General features: G+C 35.8%; 2 protein-coding genes across 2 annotated transcripts in view; both read left to right on the forward strand.

Moving 5' to 3' along the window:
- The window catches only part of LOC131688487 (exostosin-1), a 501100-nt gene that overhangs the window by 271800 nt on the left and 212766 nt on the right, over positions 1 to 16534 (forward strand). The gene's annotated exons all lie outside the window — the stretch shown is intronic.
- Positions 1475 to 4089, forward strand: LOC131688491 (uncharacterized). Its single transcript, XM_058972781.1, has one exon. It carries the CDS (start codon positions 1813 to 1815, stop codon positions 3556 to 3558), a length of 1746 nt encoding a protein of 581 aa, XP_058828764.1. The 5' UTR covers positions 1475 to 1812; the 3' UTR covers positions 3559 to 4089.

Below are 16534 nucleotides of genomic sequence, written 5' to 3' on the forward strand. Positions count from 1 at the left end.
TTTATGACGTCATAGTATTTAGCTTCACACCATGATATAAATACTCTGCTTATGTATGCATGTATACAGACAATATCTACTATATGCTAGAAGGAGCAAAGCGCTGGATGTATTCACTGACAGTACCGTATGGTCTCGCTCTACTATATTGTTACCCATTACTTTAACATGTGTGTAACCGGAGTAATATATGTCAAACTAACGGACCTATCATATGTAAGAGCGAGATAATTTCCGATCGGTGTTTCCAGCGACATGCGCCCACTATTAGTTGACATTATTTTAAACAGGCAGAAAGTTTAGAATCCGAAACGAACTTATTTTCAGCCAACTATTGTTAAATACGATGAGGAATCCACGGAAAAACACGTTGTTTTATAAAAATCTCAACAAAAAAACAAGAATTCCGTACGCAAGAACCTTTAAACTGGCAAGAATTCGCTATCTATTTGTTTATTGATAATAGTAAAATAATATTTTTTTAGACTTCCAATCCCCGCAAAACAGTTTTGAACGTAGAAACGCAAACGATAACTGATTCTATTCCGTGTGTTAAGAACGGTCCGTTGGTGCTGGTAATATTGATTATTTTCAAATTTAATATACTATATAATCTAACAAATATAATTTTTACGATATTTTAGTGTAACAGTAAAGACAATGATAGTTTGAATACAGATCCAGAAACTGAAAATATATTTAGCCAATTAAAATGGCCCAGATCATCCGATGGTTACATTTGTGAGACAAGTTCCAGTTCTCAGCAATCTAGCGATGGGAGCTATTCGGTTTTTACTGATTGGGACACAGACTACAGTGATTCTGATAATATCTCTTGTGGCTCCAGCAGCCGTTATGACGGATATATGGAAGATGAAGTAAGTATTTGATTATATTTACCGATTCAAATAAAAAACCTTCAACACTATGGTAATCCTGCTGTGATAACATTGCGTTAAATTTACAAACGTTATAGTTTGTGTGAACTTATAGGTATAATGGTTTTAACTGTTTTTATTACGTAAAACGAAAAGTAGGCATTGAAGGAAGAAATGGGGTATCGCAATTTATTAGATGCATGCGTATCGCTTCCAATGAGAATATGACAATTAATCAGTCTGATAACAGTACATTACTACTACTGTACGATAAATACCGGTTGAAAAAATATCTGTAAATAAAAATCTCACCAAAATTTACCTTTTATATTGAAGTAAGAACATTACCGCTACTTGTGTTTTAGTATATGACTGCTACATCAGACTGTACTGTACTGTAAAAATAAGTGCCATCAATGAATAATATAATTATAATCTATACAAATTCATTTGCAGTTGAAAACTTTTACTAATTCAGTTACAGTCGTGATTCGCTGGTTGGGCCACAGTCTTGCCCAACTAACGAATTTGATTCGCTAATTGGACTGACTGCGAAATGTCAAAAACTCTCCAAAGGAGTGTAAATGATTGTCAAAGTCAATTTAACACGAGATTTTGACGTTCAGATGCTTTGTAGTTGGACAATGGTGTAACTAGCGGAGCTGCAACTAAAAAGCGGTCCAGTTACTCAATTATCGCAATTATGTTGTCTATCAGTACTTTCGCTTTTAAGTTAAAATAACAATACTGTATTCTTGTTCCTATCCAAAATTTCTATATTTAATTTCATGTTATTTTTTTCAGGCGCATAGCTACGACTTACTTCACCCAGATTTAAGCGTTACTAAACATGAAACGATGGTCATGATGATGAACATATTCATGCGACATACATTATCAAACATAGCAATCGAGGATATCCTCTGTATGATTAATGTTCTTATTGGACATAGAGCGCTCCCTGAATCGTTTCAATTATTCTCGAACTATTTCGCAGCAAAAGATTATCAACGCCATTATATTTGTAAAAAATGTGGTCTATATCTCGGCAGTGACAACAAAAAGCTATGTGACATTTGCGCTATCAACGAAACTTTTTTTTGTCACTTTCGATTTTGCTTCTCAACTGAAGAGTTCATTATTGCAACACTGGTCGATTGTTCAGGATTATAAGAAACGTTGTAAAGATGATATACATATTGAAGATGTTTTACATGGCAATGTTCTACGGACGATTGACGGATATAGTACAAACGACGTCAGCTTGACGTTCAACACAGATGGCGTTGCGATTTTCAACTCAAACGCAAAAAAATCTTTATGGCCAATCATAGTTACTATTAATGAATTACCTCCCAATTTACGATACTCTCGAAAAAACGTTTTAATTGCCGGTTTATGGCTCTCAAATTCGGAACCAGACCTAGACATTTTCATGCGACCTTTTTTTGAACAACTGCGTAGACTCGCAAAGGAAGGACTCCAATTAGCGAGTGGAATCACATGCAAAGTGTTCACGGTATGTTGCTGTGTCGACAGTATTGCTAGATGCAAAATACAACAATTGAAACAGTTTAATGGTTATGAAGGATGCAGCTTTTGTAAACACGAGGGAACGTTAACTGAGACAAAGCAAATTCGATATAAGTACGATAAAAACATTCTACCAAGAACTCAAAAGGATATACTTAATGCTATGGCTTTGTTCAGAAATCGCGGAGAGTGTGTGAGTGGTATTAAAGGAATTTCTCCTCTGATTACTTTACCTAAATTTGACATAGTTAACTACTGTCCGGTTGATTATATGCATTGTGTATTACTCGGTGTATGCAAGCAGTTGGCACGTTTGTGGTTAGAAGCAACCAATTTGGATTGTTACATTAAACCACATTTAGAACACATTGACACCATTCTTGAATCTATAAACCCATTTTATGAATGCTCCCGTAGTCCACGCAAACTATCAGAGAGAAAAACTTGGAAGGCAAATGAGTGGCAAAACTGGTTATTTGTTTATAGTTGTTTTTGCTTAAAAGATGTCTTACCTATGAAATACTATGATCATTACTGTATATTAATAGCAAACGTAAGAACTTTGTTGTGTAATTTATTGAATGACTCTGTAATCCAGCAATGCGAAATTAATTTTCAAAAATTTGTTCAAGAATTTGAGATTTTGTATGGTTTGGAGCATATGACTTATAATGTACATCTTCTATTACACCTCGCAAATTGCACTAGAAATTTTGGGCCATTGTGGGCATTTTCCTTATTTATTTTCGAAGATATAAATGGATTATTGAAAAGATATATCAAAGGACCAAAGGATCCTATTCTTCAAATTGCAATGCGATGCGTCATGGCACATAAGCGTTACAATTTAAATGGATTTACGCAATGTCAGGAGAAAGTACAAATGTTTTGTAAAGCATTAAGTATGCATAATAGAACTAACACTATAAAAAGTAAACATCCAATTCAAATCCCAGAAGTTTTATCAAATCAATATAGTAAACAATCATTCTTTGTACAAAATAATATATTTTATAACCGATTCTTCTTTCAGCCAGATCGTATACCTGAGGTAGCAGGAAAAAGAAAGAGAAGTGATTCCACTTTTTCTATTACAGCGAATGGGAAAAAATATTTATGGTATAGTAAAACAAATATTGCTGGATGAATCACATACTTATTTTATTTACAATCCTATCTGTATTGATGATAGTAATGCCCTCCCGCAGGTTGATGGGATTGACGGTATTGTAAACATCATCAAGCCACAATATATTCAATAGAGTTATCTAAATATAAGGACCTTCGCTCTTTTTAGTTTTTATTTGCACCAAGTTCTACTACTAGAGGTTAATTAGTTCTCATGTTAATAATCCACCAAACATTATGACTACTGAGGATGTGATTTATATAAGAAGCCCGCTTCAAGATGTTGATTACAATACGCCTCGATAGTGGTGTGTCGAGGAGGCCGGGAGGGCTGATATGAGCCTTTTGTCTGTTCTATACCTTTCCTCTATTCACCAGCTCATAACCAACAATCAACCAGTAACAAATAGATAATTGAGAAAGGATGTGCTATGTGTGGTGATTGGCTATTCAAGTATTAGTAGTGTTTGAAGTACTAATGTATGTCTCATGTGATGATCATAACTTCAGCTGTATCTTGTACCTATCTAATCTATTACGTCTCTCATATATTGTCTTTTATTTCTTCTTTTCGAGTCCTATACTGCCATTCTACACCCGCCTTCAGCTGGGTCAACAAAGATGGTGATAGTGAACGTCTTAACACTCACACATTCTCAAACGCGGTCTCAGCGGGAACCTACAAAAATGCCATCGTGCACGCGATTACGAATCGGTCACGTCCGAAAGTCTATCCTAAGCCTAGGTCCATGCCTTCAGCTGGACCAATTAAGAAAATACGCCCTTACCTATTAGACAACACGTCTCATGGTGACATGACCGGGAACCCTATCGATATAAACGATCCCACTCTCTGCCAGAATTCAAACCGCGCACTGAAAATTTAATATTAGACTCACGGTTCGCGCAACCATTCAAGAACACACGTTACAAAATCACGTCAGCGCACAAACGTTAGAGCCCCTCGCGATTTTCCAAGCAACATACGAACTCGCAAACATGATTACACCCCGGTGATAAGGTGAAAATCTCAGCACTCATAAACTTACCAACACGATCTCAAGTGTCAACCTACAAACTCCCGCGCTCGCGCCATCATGAATCGGGATCGTCCGGAAGTATCTATCCTCGGTACAAACAATCTAGGTCCTTGTTAATTATTAAAAAAATAAAATTGAAAAATAACTACCATATCCACTAGACAAAACCTATGTTAATCCACCTAGCGGTGCAATTGTGCCTTTCTCAATCATGAATCACGAGAATGTGAAAATTTTGAAAAAGAAAAAACAGCCATGGTAATATTGAACTGAAAAAAGGTGCGAAATCGGCAAAGTCCCAAAAAGTCGATTTTTATAAAAAAATTTTTTTCGAGATAACATAAAATCTCGACGTTTCATGCATTTTAAAGATGTTTGGCATCAAAAATACGAATTCGATTTCTGAAATTTCATGAGGTCCCCCCTTTGAAAAAAAAATTTGAGTTCCGGCTTATATGGGAATTTCATATGTGACCGGACGATTTAGTCTATATTTCCGGACCCATATAAGCGATCCGTGCGAAATTTTATTGACATCTATGGGGATATTATAGCTATCATTTGGGACTAAGTTTGTGAAAATCGGCCCAACCATTTCCGGGAAACTGATGTGAGTTCGTCAATTTTGAAAGATGGCCGCTTTTCCCGGGCACTTCCGGAACCGTCTATGGTGGTCAATGTAGTCAACGAAAGTTTGGTTGGCCGTCGGTGACCTAGAACAGCAAATTTAAGTTGTTTGAGAGACATTTTAGCGAAATTTTTACCTTTTTTGCTTTCATCGGAGTATCGGTTTGAATCACAATTTGCTATGTGATCGCACGCCACAACCTGTAATTCCGGAACCGGAAGTCGGATCGGGATGAAATTAAATAGCCATTTACGGGGACGCAATACCTTTCATTTGAGGCCAAGTTTAGTCGAATCGGTCTAGAAACCGATGTGACTGTTATTCTGAATTTAGATACTTCCGCCGGGGCTTCCGGAACCGAGGATGGTGGCCAATGTGGCCAAATAGACTTTGAATGGATGTTAGTGACCTAATACTACAAATCGAAGCAGTTGTGGTCATATTTTGGAAAAATTTTCACCTTTATACATTCATTGCAGAATTTATTAAAATCGACATTTTCTGCGTGTTCGTACTTATCACCCTGTAATTCCGGAACCGGAAGTCGGATCCATTAGAAATTCAATAGCAGCCTATGGGAACGTTGCACCTTTCATTTGAGACTAAGTTTGTCAAAATCGGTTCAGCCATCTCTGAGAAAAATGAGTGACATTTTTGGTCACATACACACACACATACACACACACATACATACATACGCACATACATACACACACAGACATTTGCCGAACTCGACGAACTGAATCGAATGGTATATGTCACTCGGCCCTCCGGGCCTCCGTTAAAAAGTCGGTTTTCAGAGCAATTGCAATACCTTTCTATTGAGAAAGGCAAAACGTTCCATGGCGACATGACCGGAAACTCTAGTGATATGGGATAACTCTCTCCCTGTCAGAATGTGATCCGTACACCGAAAACTAAAGATCAGAATGACGGTCCGCGAATATATGAATTGCCGCAAGGTTTCAAAATCGAATTTATACACGCGAAGTCACATACACGAGAGCACACGCGACAAACACGTCAACATACGAACGCTTAAGCCCTTCGCGATCATCTACGCACACCTATGCCCGCGATCGCGTAAACTTGATAACACTGCGGCAATTGTGTGAACGTTTTAGTACTTACGACGTTACAAACGCGATCTCAAACGCCAACCCGCAAATGCGCGATCATGAATCGGTCACGTCCGGAAATCTTTAACCTTCATTCTAGCAATTTAGGTCCATACATTCAGTTGGACCAATCAAAAAAAAAAAATAAAGCTCATATCCACTAGACCACGCGTTCTACGACGACATGATTGGGATCTCTAATGATATGGAAGAACCCACTTCCTTCTGGAATCTGAACCGCATACAAAAAATTAAGTATCAGATTCACGGTCCGCGCGCGATCATTCTAGAACACACGCGAATATGCGAAAGGCACACGGTTATGAAATAGAATTTATACACGCGAAGTTACACGTTAGCACACGCGACATACAAACGCACACGCGATCGAGCACATTAACGTACAAATGTTCGAGCCCTTCGCGATGATACACGCGATTCCGAGTCCCTACGCCCGCACATGCCTGAAACGTACAATGAATATCACATTCAGAATCACGGCCCGCTACAATTGGCCTATTGCAGTGTTTTATTGGGCGACATTGCCTGTCTCGTCTGCAAATTGTAGTATGTGATTCTGACGGGGAGCCCTTCCGAGAACCTAGCTCTACAGCTCCACTCTCGAAAAAAAAAAAATCCTATCTGTATTGATGATAGTAATGATTATTTTGTATCTGGGAGTATTAACAAAGATATCATGCGAATCATAAGGATTGATGAGTCGTTGACAAAATGCATCAGAATAAAAATCGCAAGTAAAATATATGTTTGTACAGTACCTTACGTATCGTGGGTAGACTGATTGTATAAGAAACAAATATGTAGTATTTAATTTTCATGTTAATAAAAAATTCTGCTGATTAATAATAAATGTTGCATTCATTGCGATAAAGTTCCTATCCAAATTCCTGTGGAAAAAAATTAAATGACAACGAAAATGAATATAACAATGAAATTTAATGTTTCACTCATGTAGTTGACTCCACGTTCAAAAATGTTTTTGAATGCTATAAACGATAAAACTCATTGTTACATCACTTTTTAGAGTAAGAATGCTGTAATGGCTATCGATAAAAAAATACTTACAGTATAGAAACAGTGATAATTATAATATTTAATGTTCTATAATAGTTTGTATACTAACTTTTACTGTAAATATCTATTCGGGGAGTCATCATAAGTAAGATGTATGTTCAATGATTGTTTGAACTCTTTCCGAAGCAAAATCATGGCAATGGGTCTACCTGAACCACGGAGCACTCAACGTGTAGAGCAAGATACAGAACAAACCAATCACTTCAGAATCTCGATCGAACTAAACTATAGTCCAGAATTTCGAAATACTAGATATTAAAAGATTCGACCTTAGCTTAGGAAAAGATCCGTTCTGATAATTTATCTACATAACTGTGCTGGTGACAATGTTTACATCAGATTATCATTACAAGCAAAAATAAGGAAGATAATTGAATTATCTTCAACTTTGCCGAAGACTGAAAGTCAATCCGACTTCATTGCAAGAAGTTATAAAGCTTTTAACGAAGCGATGTCTGAGTCAGTTTTACATGGGGTTTAGCTGCGCATGGCTGAGTATTAGTACGAGATTTCCATGAACTATACATTTTTGTGAAGTAATGATATATATATATATATATATATATATATATATATATATATATATATATATATATATATATATATATATATATATATATATATATATATATATATATATATATATATATATATATATATATATATATATATATATATATATATATATATATATATATATATATAATCCGAGCCATGTTTTGGTTAGAAAATTCTACTACCAACTGTGACCGCATAGAGGGCGCCAATACTAACTTTTCAAGGGAGGTGTATAGAATGTAGGTGCCTTCAACAAAGTTGTAGAACAGGCATTTTGCACTAATACTTCTGAACATGTTCATATTAAATTCAATCTTCCTTGAAAAGTTAGTTTTGACGCCCTCTATGCGGTCACGGGTAGAATTAAAATTTACTTACCAAAATCTTACTCGTATTTTATACTAAACTTCTCAACTTACCAATCAGATAAACCTAATTATTATTAAAATGACTTCACTTCGTTAAAAGTTCAATAACTTGCAGTCTTCGACAAAGTTGTAGATAATTAAATTATCAATGTCACCTAGCGGAGACAATACGAACCCTGGTTTTTTTTTTCATATAATTTGTGGAAAAATCTTATATAAATTTTAGAAACGTCGGTCCGATAGCTAAACTTGTCCTATTTGCTGCAAATTTGGAGCAAGCACTCTTGATGGGACTACCCGACCAGAAGGAAATAACACAATTATAACTCATGCTGATATTTTGTTACGAAAAATTTCCTATCAAATTTTGTTATAAAGTAGAAACCGTTAGGTGTTAAAATAACAAAAATTCTAACAAAAAATTGTCTACGAATATCACATTTATAACAAATGTTGATAGCAATATAACACGATCATAACAACTTGAGATAGCATAACTGACCCCAATATAACTTGTATTACTTATTGTATAATATCAATGATTTTAGCGTGCACGTCTAAAAATAGAATACGAGAACAATAAAGCATACATTAGGGCGCTTTTTACTTTAGAGCAAAAAGCTTCCTGCAGCAAAAGCTTTTATAGCATTGCCAAATAATTGCATACCTGCTGGCTGATTGTTATTGTGAGTATATGACAAAGTAGATTATTATTTGTCGATTATTGCCGCTTTGAACCTGGGTATTCTGAGTTTGATGGGGAAGTTTCCTGCATGAACCAACGACGTTGTTTTCGATTGAGGTTTAATGTTAGCATAATATTCTACGCATCCGTCAAGGGCAAAACGATTATAGATGCAGAAGACGTTTCCAGAACGCACACATTGAACCTTGCCCAAGCCTAAGTGCTGTTTGTTTTCCTGGTGTCATACGCTTTGTTTTTATTCAGTTTCAGTCACTAATACAGCTGCCTGTATGACGATAGACTGAATAGCTTTATAATATCTTTTCAGATTAAGAAAGAGGGGCTATTTTTAGACTCTAAATAGTGCGCTTTGGCGCACCTCTTGTACGTTAACGTGTTTTACATGGTTTTTAGAAATAATGTCGATGCGACATGGTAACATTAAGCGGATATTTAACGTAAATTGTTTCACGAAGAATACAACAAATCTTATTTAGGATTCCGCATAGGCTCAAAGCAACGAATGAGTTTTGAGGTTTCAAAATAAATCTCTTTTGGGGATTTGTTATTGACATTTTTGATATGGGGAAGACTAAATAAACCAGTACAATTTGATTTCAATTCGCGTTTCTTTCATTTGGACTGCTTGATACTTCCTGCATATTCTTCGAAATAAATTTTGTAGGAAAATTATAAGTTTTATAAAACGCTCTTTGATAACTTCACGATTTCAAAGCTTTTTATAATAATGGCTTTAACATTTAAATCATACGCCTCCTACTCGATGTTATGTGTCAGAAGAGTGTCTCAGAAAATAGGAAATGTCATCTCTTAATCCAACTGAAACCAGTTAAGTCAATCAAACACTTCACTGACAAGTTCTCCGACCACTTGCATCTAAAACTTGTCTATACTCAAAAAGCGGAATTTCGAAAATTCAAATAAAAAAATCAAAAGCTTCGAAAATTCGCTTTAAAAAGACTGTACTTACTATAACATAATCGTTGTATGCGTACATTAATATCATATTATTAATCCAATGATAGCGCCAGAAGATATAATCTTGATATAAGTTTTCTTGCATTCCTGATCGGTATATCATAAAGATAACACAGAGAGTAATAAATATCAACATGAGATATAAATTTGATAGTTTTCTGTTATGATGTTCTGATCGGGTAAGAATCTATGCATGAGTGAGTCGAATGAGTTTTCCAAAATTCATCATTTTTCTGAGCAGTCTAATGGTCATATTACTCGATTAAAAGATAATTTAATGTCTGATCATTATTGCAAAAGGGAAAAAAAACCTTCCAGACGGTTTCTGTTTTGTGTCACCATCAAGAACAACAGTTCACAGCTAGCGTACTAACTCGGAATAGAAATGATGACGAAACCGACAAGCGTAAATGCCAATTAGTTGTTTGAAGTAGCATTGAACTATTGTCAAACAGTACATATAAACCAACTACAACGGGCAAACATTGCCATGGGTGCCATGGTGTTAATACCATAAACATATAGCAGTACTACTGCTCGGCTGGCGGAGAATAAACAAACGAATGGAATAGGACAAAAATGAAGTAATATGTACATCCGTGTTTGCTAACGAGACGTAAATTGATGGATTCGAACTGAACAGAATTTTTTTTTTGCTTCACCGCGAAAATGTCATCGTAATGAACATTTTTCAAATTGTTTGTAATTGCAGTCTGCAATGCACTAATGAACTCACTAGTAAGTCGGGTGGAAATGTTGGAAAACTACCCTTGTTCTAGGATTATCAAATATGCGCATGTAGTTTCATCGACATTTAAGCAGATAAATTGCTTTCCCTGTCATTTTTATACACCTTAGCCGCCCCAATTTTGATTTATCACGCCGAATTCCACCACAGACCACCTCACCCTAGCACCCAGCTAGCGGAATAATTTAATGACTTCAAACCGATCTGGATCGAACGGCAAGCGCAGGTATTTGGTGATGGTTAGCTGGCTCGCATGAAATGGACTCCGGTTTTGTCAGATATTGGCGATAAAAGGACTCCGACAGCGGTTACCGTGGCACGAGGTCATGGTGTGGAATATAAAACACCGGATCCGGAACAAAAAAAAGCCCAACTCAACTGTCAGTATGGGAAACCGTACGTTCGTTGGTAGACCATCGGATACGCTCAGTGTGAACGTTTCGATGCAAGCCTTCTACCGGTTTACGCCACCACCGCACCGTGCCGCCGGCGGTACTGTTTCAAATCCAACCTCAATTACTACGGTCAATCGAATCCGGCGAGCATTTCGGTTCCGTGACTGTTTATCTGATGCTGCTGGCAATGCGGCGGCACCATGGCGTGGTTTGTCCCATCACATTTTTTCTCTCGCTCGGATGACCAAGGTGCAATTGATCGTGGAAGAAGTCACCCCCGGCAACGGAAACGCGTTGGTCACCTCTCTCTGGTTTTTTCGACAACCTCAAAGCTCGACACTAGAATACCGGACCGGGCCGATTGCAGTTTTCGGTTCGGCACAGCGCAAGAGTGCGAATTTTGGATGAAATTTTTAGAACCTTTCATGCGCCGGGCTAGATTGGCTTTAGCCGGGAAGAGCAATTAGATGAAAGCGGATCCATCGTACTCATCCTGTCGTCTGGCGGTTGAATGGTGAATGGTCGAGCTCTTTTTTACTCGAAAAAAAATCGGTCACAGGATGAAATTCCTAGCATCGAAAAGGCAATTTGCAGGGAGGTTTTTTTTCTCGCACAGGTAATGTTGTACTATGGATGCCATCGGGGGATTTTAAATACTGTAGGTTTAGGCAGTTGAACGGTTTTTATGCAAATTTGCGTTTTAGTGCAGTCAATAATTCTATTAGTTTTACCTTTACTACAATCATTCGATAATGGATCCCTCGATGAAACACATTGCACTACGTATCTAACACGGTAGATAGCCATATTTAACTTTAAGTTGTGCATTTGACAGGTGCGATAACATATAACTGCCACATTACTGATTTTCTATTACAAATGTGGGAAAAATTATTGATTATTACATCAGATAGTTTGAGTTCGTGATTTATGAAAACCGCCAATAAAAGTTGATCAGAAGATAGCTCGAATTAGCAAAACAAAAACAATATGCTTAACCTAACATTCCTTACGCCACATCAAGCACAGACAAACGCATAACTCACTCGGAATCCTAGCAATCCTGCATTTGACAGTTTCGTTTTGTTTGCGGCTTAAACTTTTCCTCCGCCACCGTCGTCGTCGGTCTGTTTGATTTAGTCTAAAAATGCATGGAAAGTTTCTATTTCGTGAAAAGTTTTTCCATCTCTCGAAGCTTTCACCTCTCGAAGCTGTCGGACACATTTTGGCAGCCGTTTGGTTTGGCTTTATATTTACTGCAGTGCCTTCAGATCATCAAATCATTTCTGTTCCATTGAGGAAAGGAGCAGTCTTGCCATTTGGTCGGTGTTAGGTCAGACCGGACTAAGTGACAGCGCATTGATTTCGAGAAAAACGCGTTTAAAGTTTGAATCACAGCATCCTTTACTTTATAATTGGAAAATAATTTTTACCATAATTTTTGTTTATTGTTTCATATTTCAAATCTGGTAAGTGAAGAAATTCTTTATCCAGTGCTATCATAAACTCATTTTTTGCGACTTGCTCCGGTCTGACTTAACACCGACCATTTGTCACTGCTCAGTGACGTCATGCATTAATAGCCGTAAGCTCAAACGCGTACTAACTATTTTTAAACCGGACTAACTTTTAAACCGGCCTAAACTATTTGGTAAGCTTTAACAAAACGATGCTGTCATTTATATGGCTGCGTTCTGATCTGCGATACACTACAATGTTAAAAAACAAGAAAATGAGTGAATTAGACAACATGGAGAATTGTTTTTCATTCCGATATTTTCTTGCAGTAAAATAGCTTTTTTTGTCATATGTCTCGTTCCATAGCGTGTAAGAACAATTTTATCAACATGTAACCGATATGTTTCTGAACTTGGAACTTTATCTTGGTGGATAGTTTATAGTTGGCCGATGATGTACAGCATTTTGTAGTGACATAATATTCAATGCACAAAAGAAAATAAGTTTGAGGTGGTTGAACCATCGTTTGAAACTGGTGCCATAATAGTTATTTTAAACATTGATTAAAAAATTGGTTATAATATTATAATTTAAATTCAAAATGAACTGTCAATGTCATTCTAATTGAACACGATACCTGTCGACATGGGGGGAGCATATTTATATTCGTTTCAAGCGAATTTTCACAAGTTTGAAATAAATATCAATTATAAATAAAGGTTAACGCACTCTGCGAATTAAATTGTATACGTTTTTTCAGCGAAGCTTATATAAAAAGTAAACAAGGGTCAAACAAAAAAAAACAAACTTTGACAGAAAGATCATTTTAAATTCACAAGTGTTATATTTCATATTTTTGTTTGCACTGTGGCTTTGTATAGATATATTGTTGTAATGCACCAATGCAGATTGGAACGATTTAATTTGCTAACAAAATTTCTACGATTTTATAAATAAAATAATAAGTACATTAAAACAGAAATGAAAATTTTGAACATCCTAGTAATATATTTTAACGAAAAAATATATTGATCAACGTTGCGTTCGCAATCAAGTTTAAAATATTTTTATTTGGATTTTTTATGTGAGTTTATTCATATAAGAAAAAAGCGTATATTTAAAATCTTTTATTTAATCTTTGCTTAGGGTATTTATGGAGCTACTTTGTAAGCAAATAACATTCTGATTCAATTTGTGAACTGGGAGTGAAAATAAGAAAATTTATAAAATAGTGCATTTTATGATCTACATCCGATTGTCATTTATTTGGATTTATCCAATGAAAAAAAAATAACTATTTTTTTATTATTCACTTTCTTTGATGTGAGATACAACAGATATATGCCCATATAATTCGTGATAACATGTTATTGATTTATATTAAGAAATTAAATGATCCAACTTATTCTCATAGCGATAAGCAAAAGAAAATAATCAAAACAATTCTTATTGCAGTTTTGATTCTAATTCGCAAAAACAACTTTGATCTGCATATGCGATAATCAATTCGATTTATTCAAATGTGCTCTCCTGTAACTCTTCGATGAACAATTGGTATCAAGCGTGTAGAGAGAAGGATAGAACAGAGAAATCAAAAATACAAGTAAATATAGTTCGACGGTGCTTGTCTTTCCTACCTGATAAAACTGGCTTATTTATTGCCATCTTTATTGCGAGCAAAGAGAGCCATATTTGTCCAGAAGAAAGCCGAAGAGAGGATTGAAAATAACGAAGTATGCGCAAGAGGAGCAAGACATATTTTTGTCTTCTTCCGGTAACATGATGCTGCCATTTGTATTACTGCGGCAATACACGGCAATGTTAAAAATCGTACAATGAGGTTAATTTAAAATTCACTGTTTATGCCATTTATTAGTCTGATGTATTTATATTTTTAAAACAATGTTGGAATCCTCGATTTAGCTTAAACAAAGTAACATTAGAATTATTTAAGATCCAAGTGGTTAATACTACGTTCACGCAACGAGTTAAAACGGGTTTTAACGCTATCTTGATGACATTCTTCTTGTTGCTAATTATTATAACATGTCTTAACTCTGTAGTATGAACATGGTATAAAGCTATTTTGCTAATAATGGTACATTCAATCATGAACGTTATTGTGTTGTTAGTCGATATCCACTCCTAGGATTGAAAGAGCTTCTCTAACATTATATTTAGTAGTCAGACAGTTCAGCCAAATCTGACTATTTCAAATTAAATCAAACAATAATGGAAGCTTACCTTTTTTGGAAACGTTTGTATTAGTCGCTGTTCTGCAGCACATGAAAAAGCCAAAGACAATAATTTATTTGCTTCAGATAATTATGTGGTCCTCGGAAAAGAAATCTGACATTTTAGCCTGGTGGGGCTTATTATACCATCCTACCCAACTACTCCACTAACCATGCATATAGAATTCGGCAGACCTACTTTGCTGAAAATGAAGTAATTCAAATTATCAGCTCGATTACCTAATCAATCCTGATATACCAAAAGTTCAGTAATTGAGCTGAGAATTTGACAATTTCAAAAGCTGGTTTTCAGCGAAGTAAATCTGTCAAATGGGTTAAATCCAAATTGCTGAGCTTTCAAAATCTCGGATTGCTAAAACGTTCAGTTCGACGAAATTTTACTGAAAATGTGCGACGTCATGCGAAAATTGAGAATGCTTCAAATCTCGGTTACAAAATAATAAATTACAATTAATTACTTCCTATAGTCTGCGATTGCAGACTGAATTTGTCATATTTGTCTGATAATAAATTGACAGATATAACTAAACAAATTGAATCTGACACTTGATGCAGACAGTGAATCTTCAGGAGGCTCCTCGACAAAATGAGGTGTAAACCGTGACTCAAAATTTCCTGGACCAATCATACTGAATTTTGCACAGTTTTTCTTCTTCACATTATTGCCCAGGTAACTACAAAGGTGAATAAAAAATTGTAAACAAATTAAACAGCTTCACTCATTTTGATAGCCATAAGTAAACTAACAAACGAAATCAATTTTTATTTAATGCATCTCTGCATCCAATTATAAAATTTCGTTCTACAGTTTGTTTCTAAATGATTCGACTTCTGCTAACCTGCAATATAACTCTTCGACGTGGCGTTTTGAAATAAGCGTGTAGCACCTTACAGATAGGACGACAAAGAATATCAAAAAAGTAACATTTAAAACTCGATTATACCTGTTTTTCAAACGGGATAAAATTTGCTTACTTGCCCTCATATGGTTTGTGTACAACGTGGGCCATAGTATTGCACATGAAGGTCGAAAAATTAATTCAAATCATTGAGATGTATGCAAGAGGAACATGGCGGCCTTTTACACTGTTTTCATTTGGCTTCAGGATGCAGCCATTTCTGCAATGACAGGTACTAACCAAAGAGAATAGTGAAAGAGACGCAGAGAGAAAATCAGTCAAAACGGCAACACTCCCTTTACGATGATTTCAACACTAGAATTTGGCAACCGTTTCCAAAGGCAGCACTTTAAATGACTCCTATTATATTTTGAAAACAAACCTTTTGTCGATCGTTGAATTTGTATATCAAACGATGTGCATTTCGAAACAAAGAGATGAAATAATTCTAAAACTTGTTTTTACTCATACATAGACTCTAGAATGCACCTTACAATCACGATTGCACTAAATTCTGACGAAAATTCAATTTTTTTTTGATAGATTTACAATACTTATCTCCTCCAACTCAGGCATGAGTAATGTTTATTTACATTGCACGATTGGTCTGCTCAATAAGGTATTTTTGGCTTCACACTATTCGTCTCTTTTCCTATTCTCTTTGGTACTAACGTCTTAGACCGGACTAAACTCAGGCCTAAAATCAAATATAGTACCGTGTGGCGGTACCAACTAGCTTTAAGCTTACC

The sequence above is a fragment of the Topomyia yanbarensis genome, chromosome 3 (assembly GCF_030247195.1).
Source record: "Topomyia yanbarensis strain Yona2022 chromosome 3, ASM3024719v1, whole genome shotgun sequence".
Classification (NCBI taxonomy): domain Eukaryota; kingdom Metazoa; phylum Arthropoda; class Insecta; order Diptera; family Culicidae; genus Topomyia; species Topomyia yanbarensis.

Bases quoted from the DNA above. Each gene is read 5' to 3' on its own strand.
- LOC131688491 (XM_058972781.1), top strand. From the start codon at position 1,813: ATGTTCTTATTGGACATAGAGCGCTCCCTGAATCGTTTCAATTATTCT.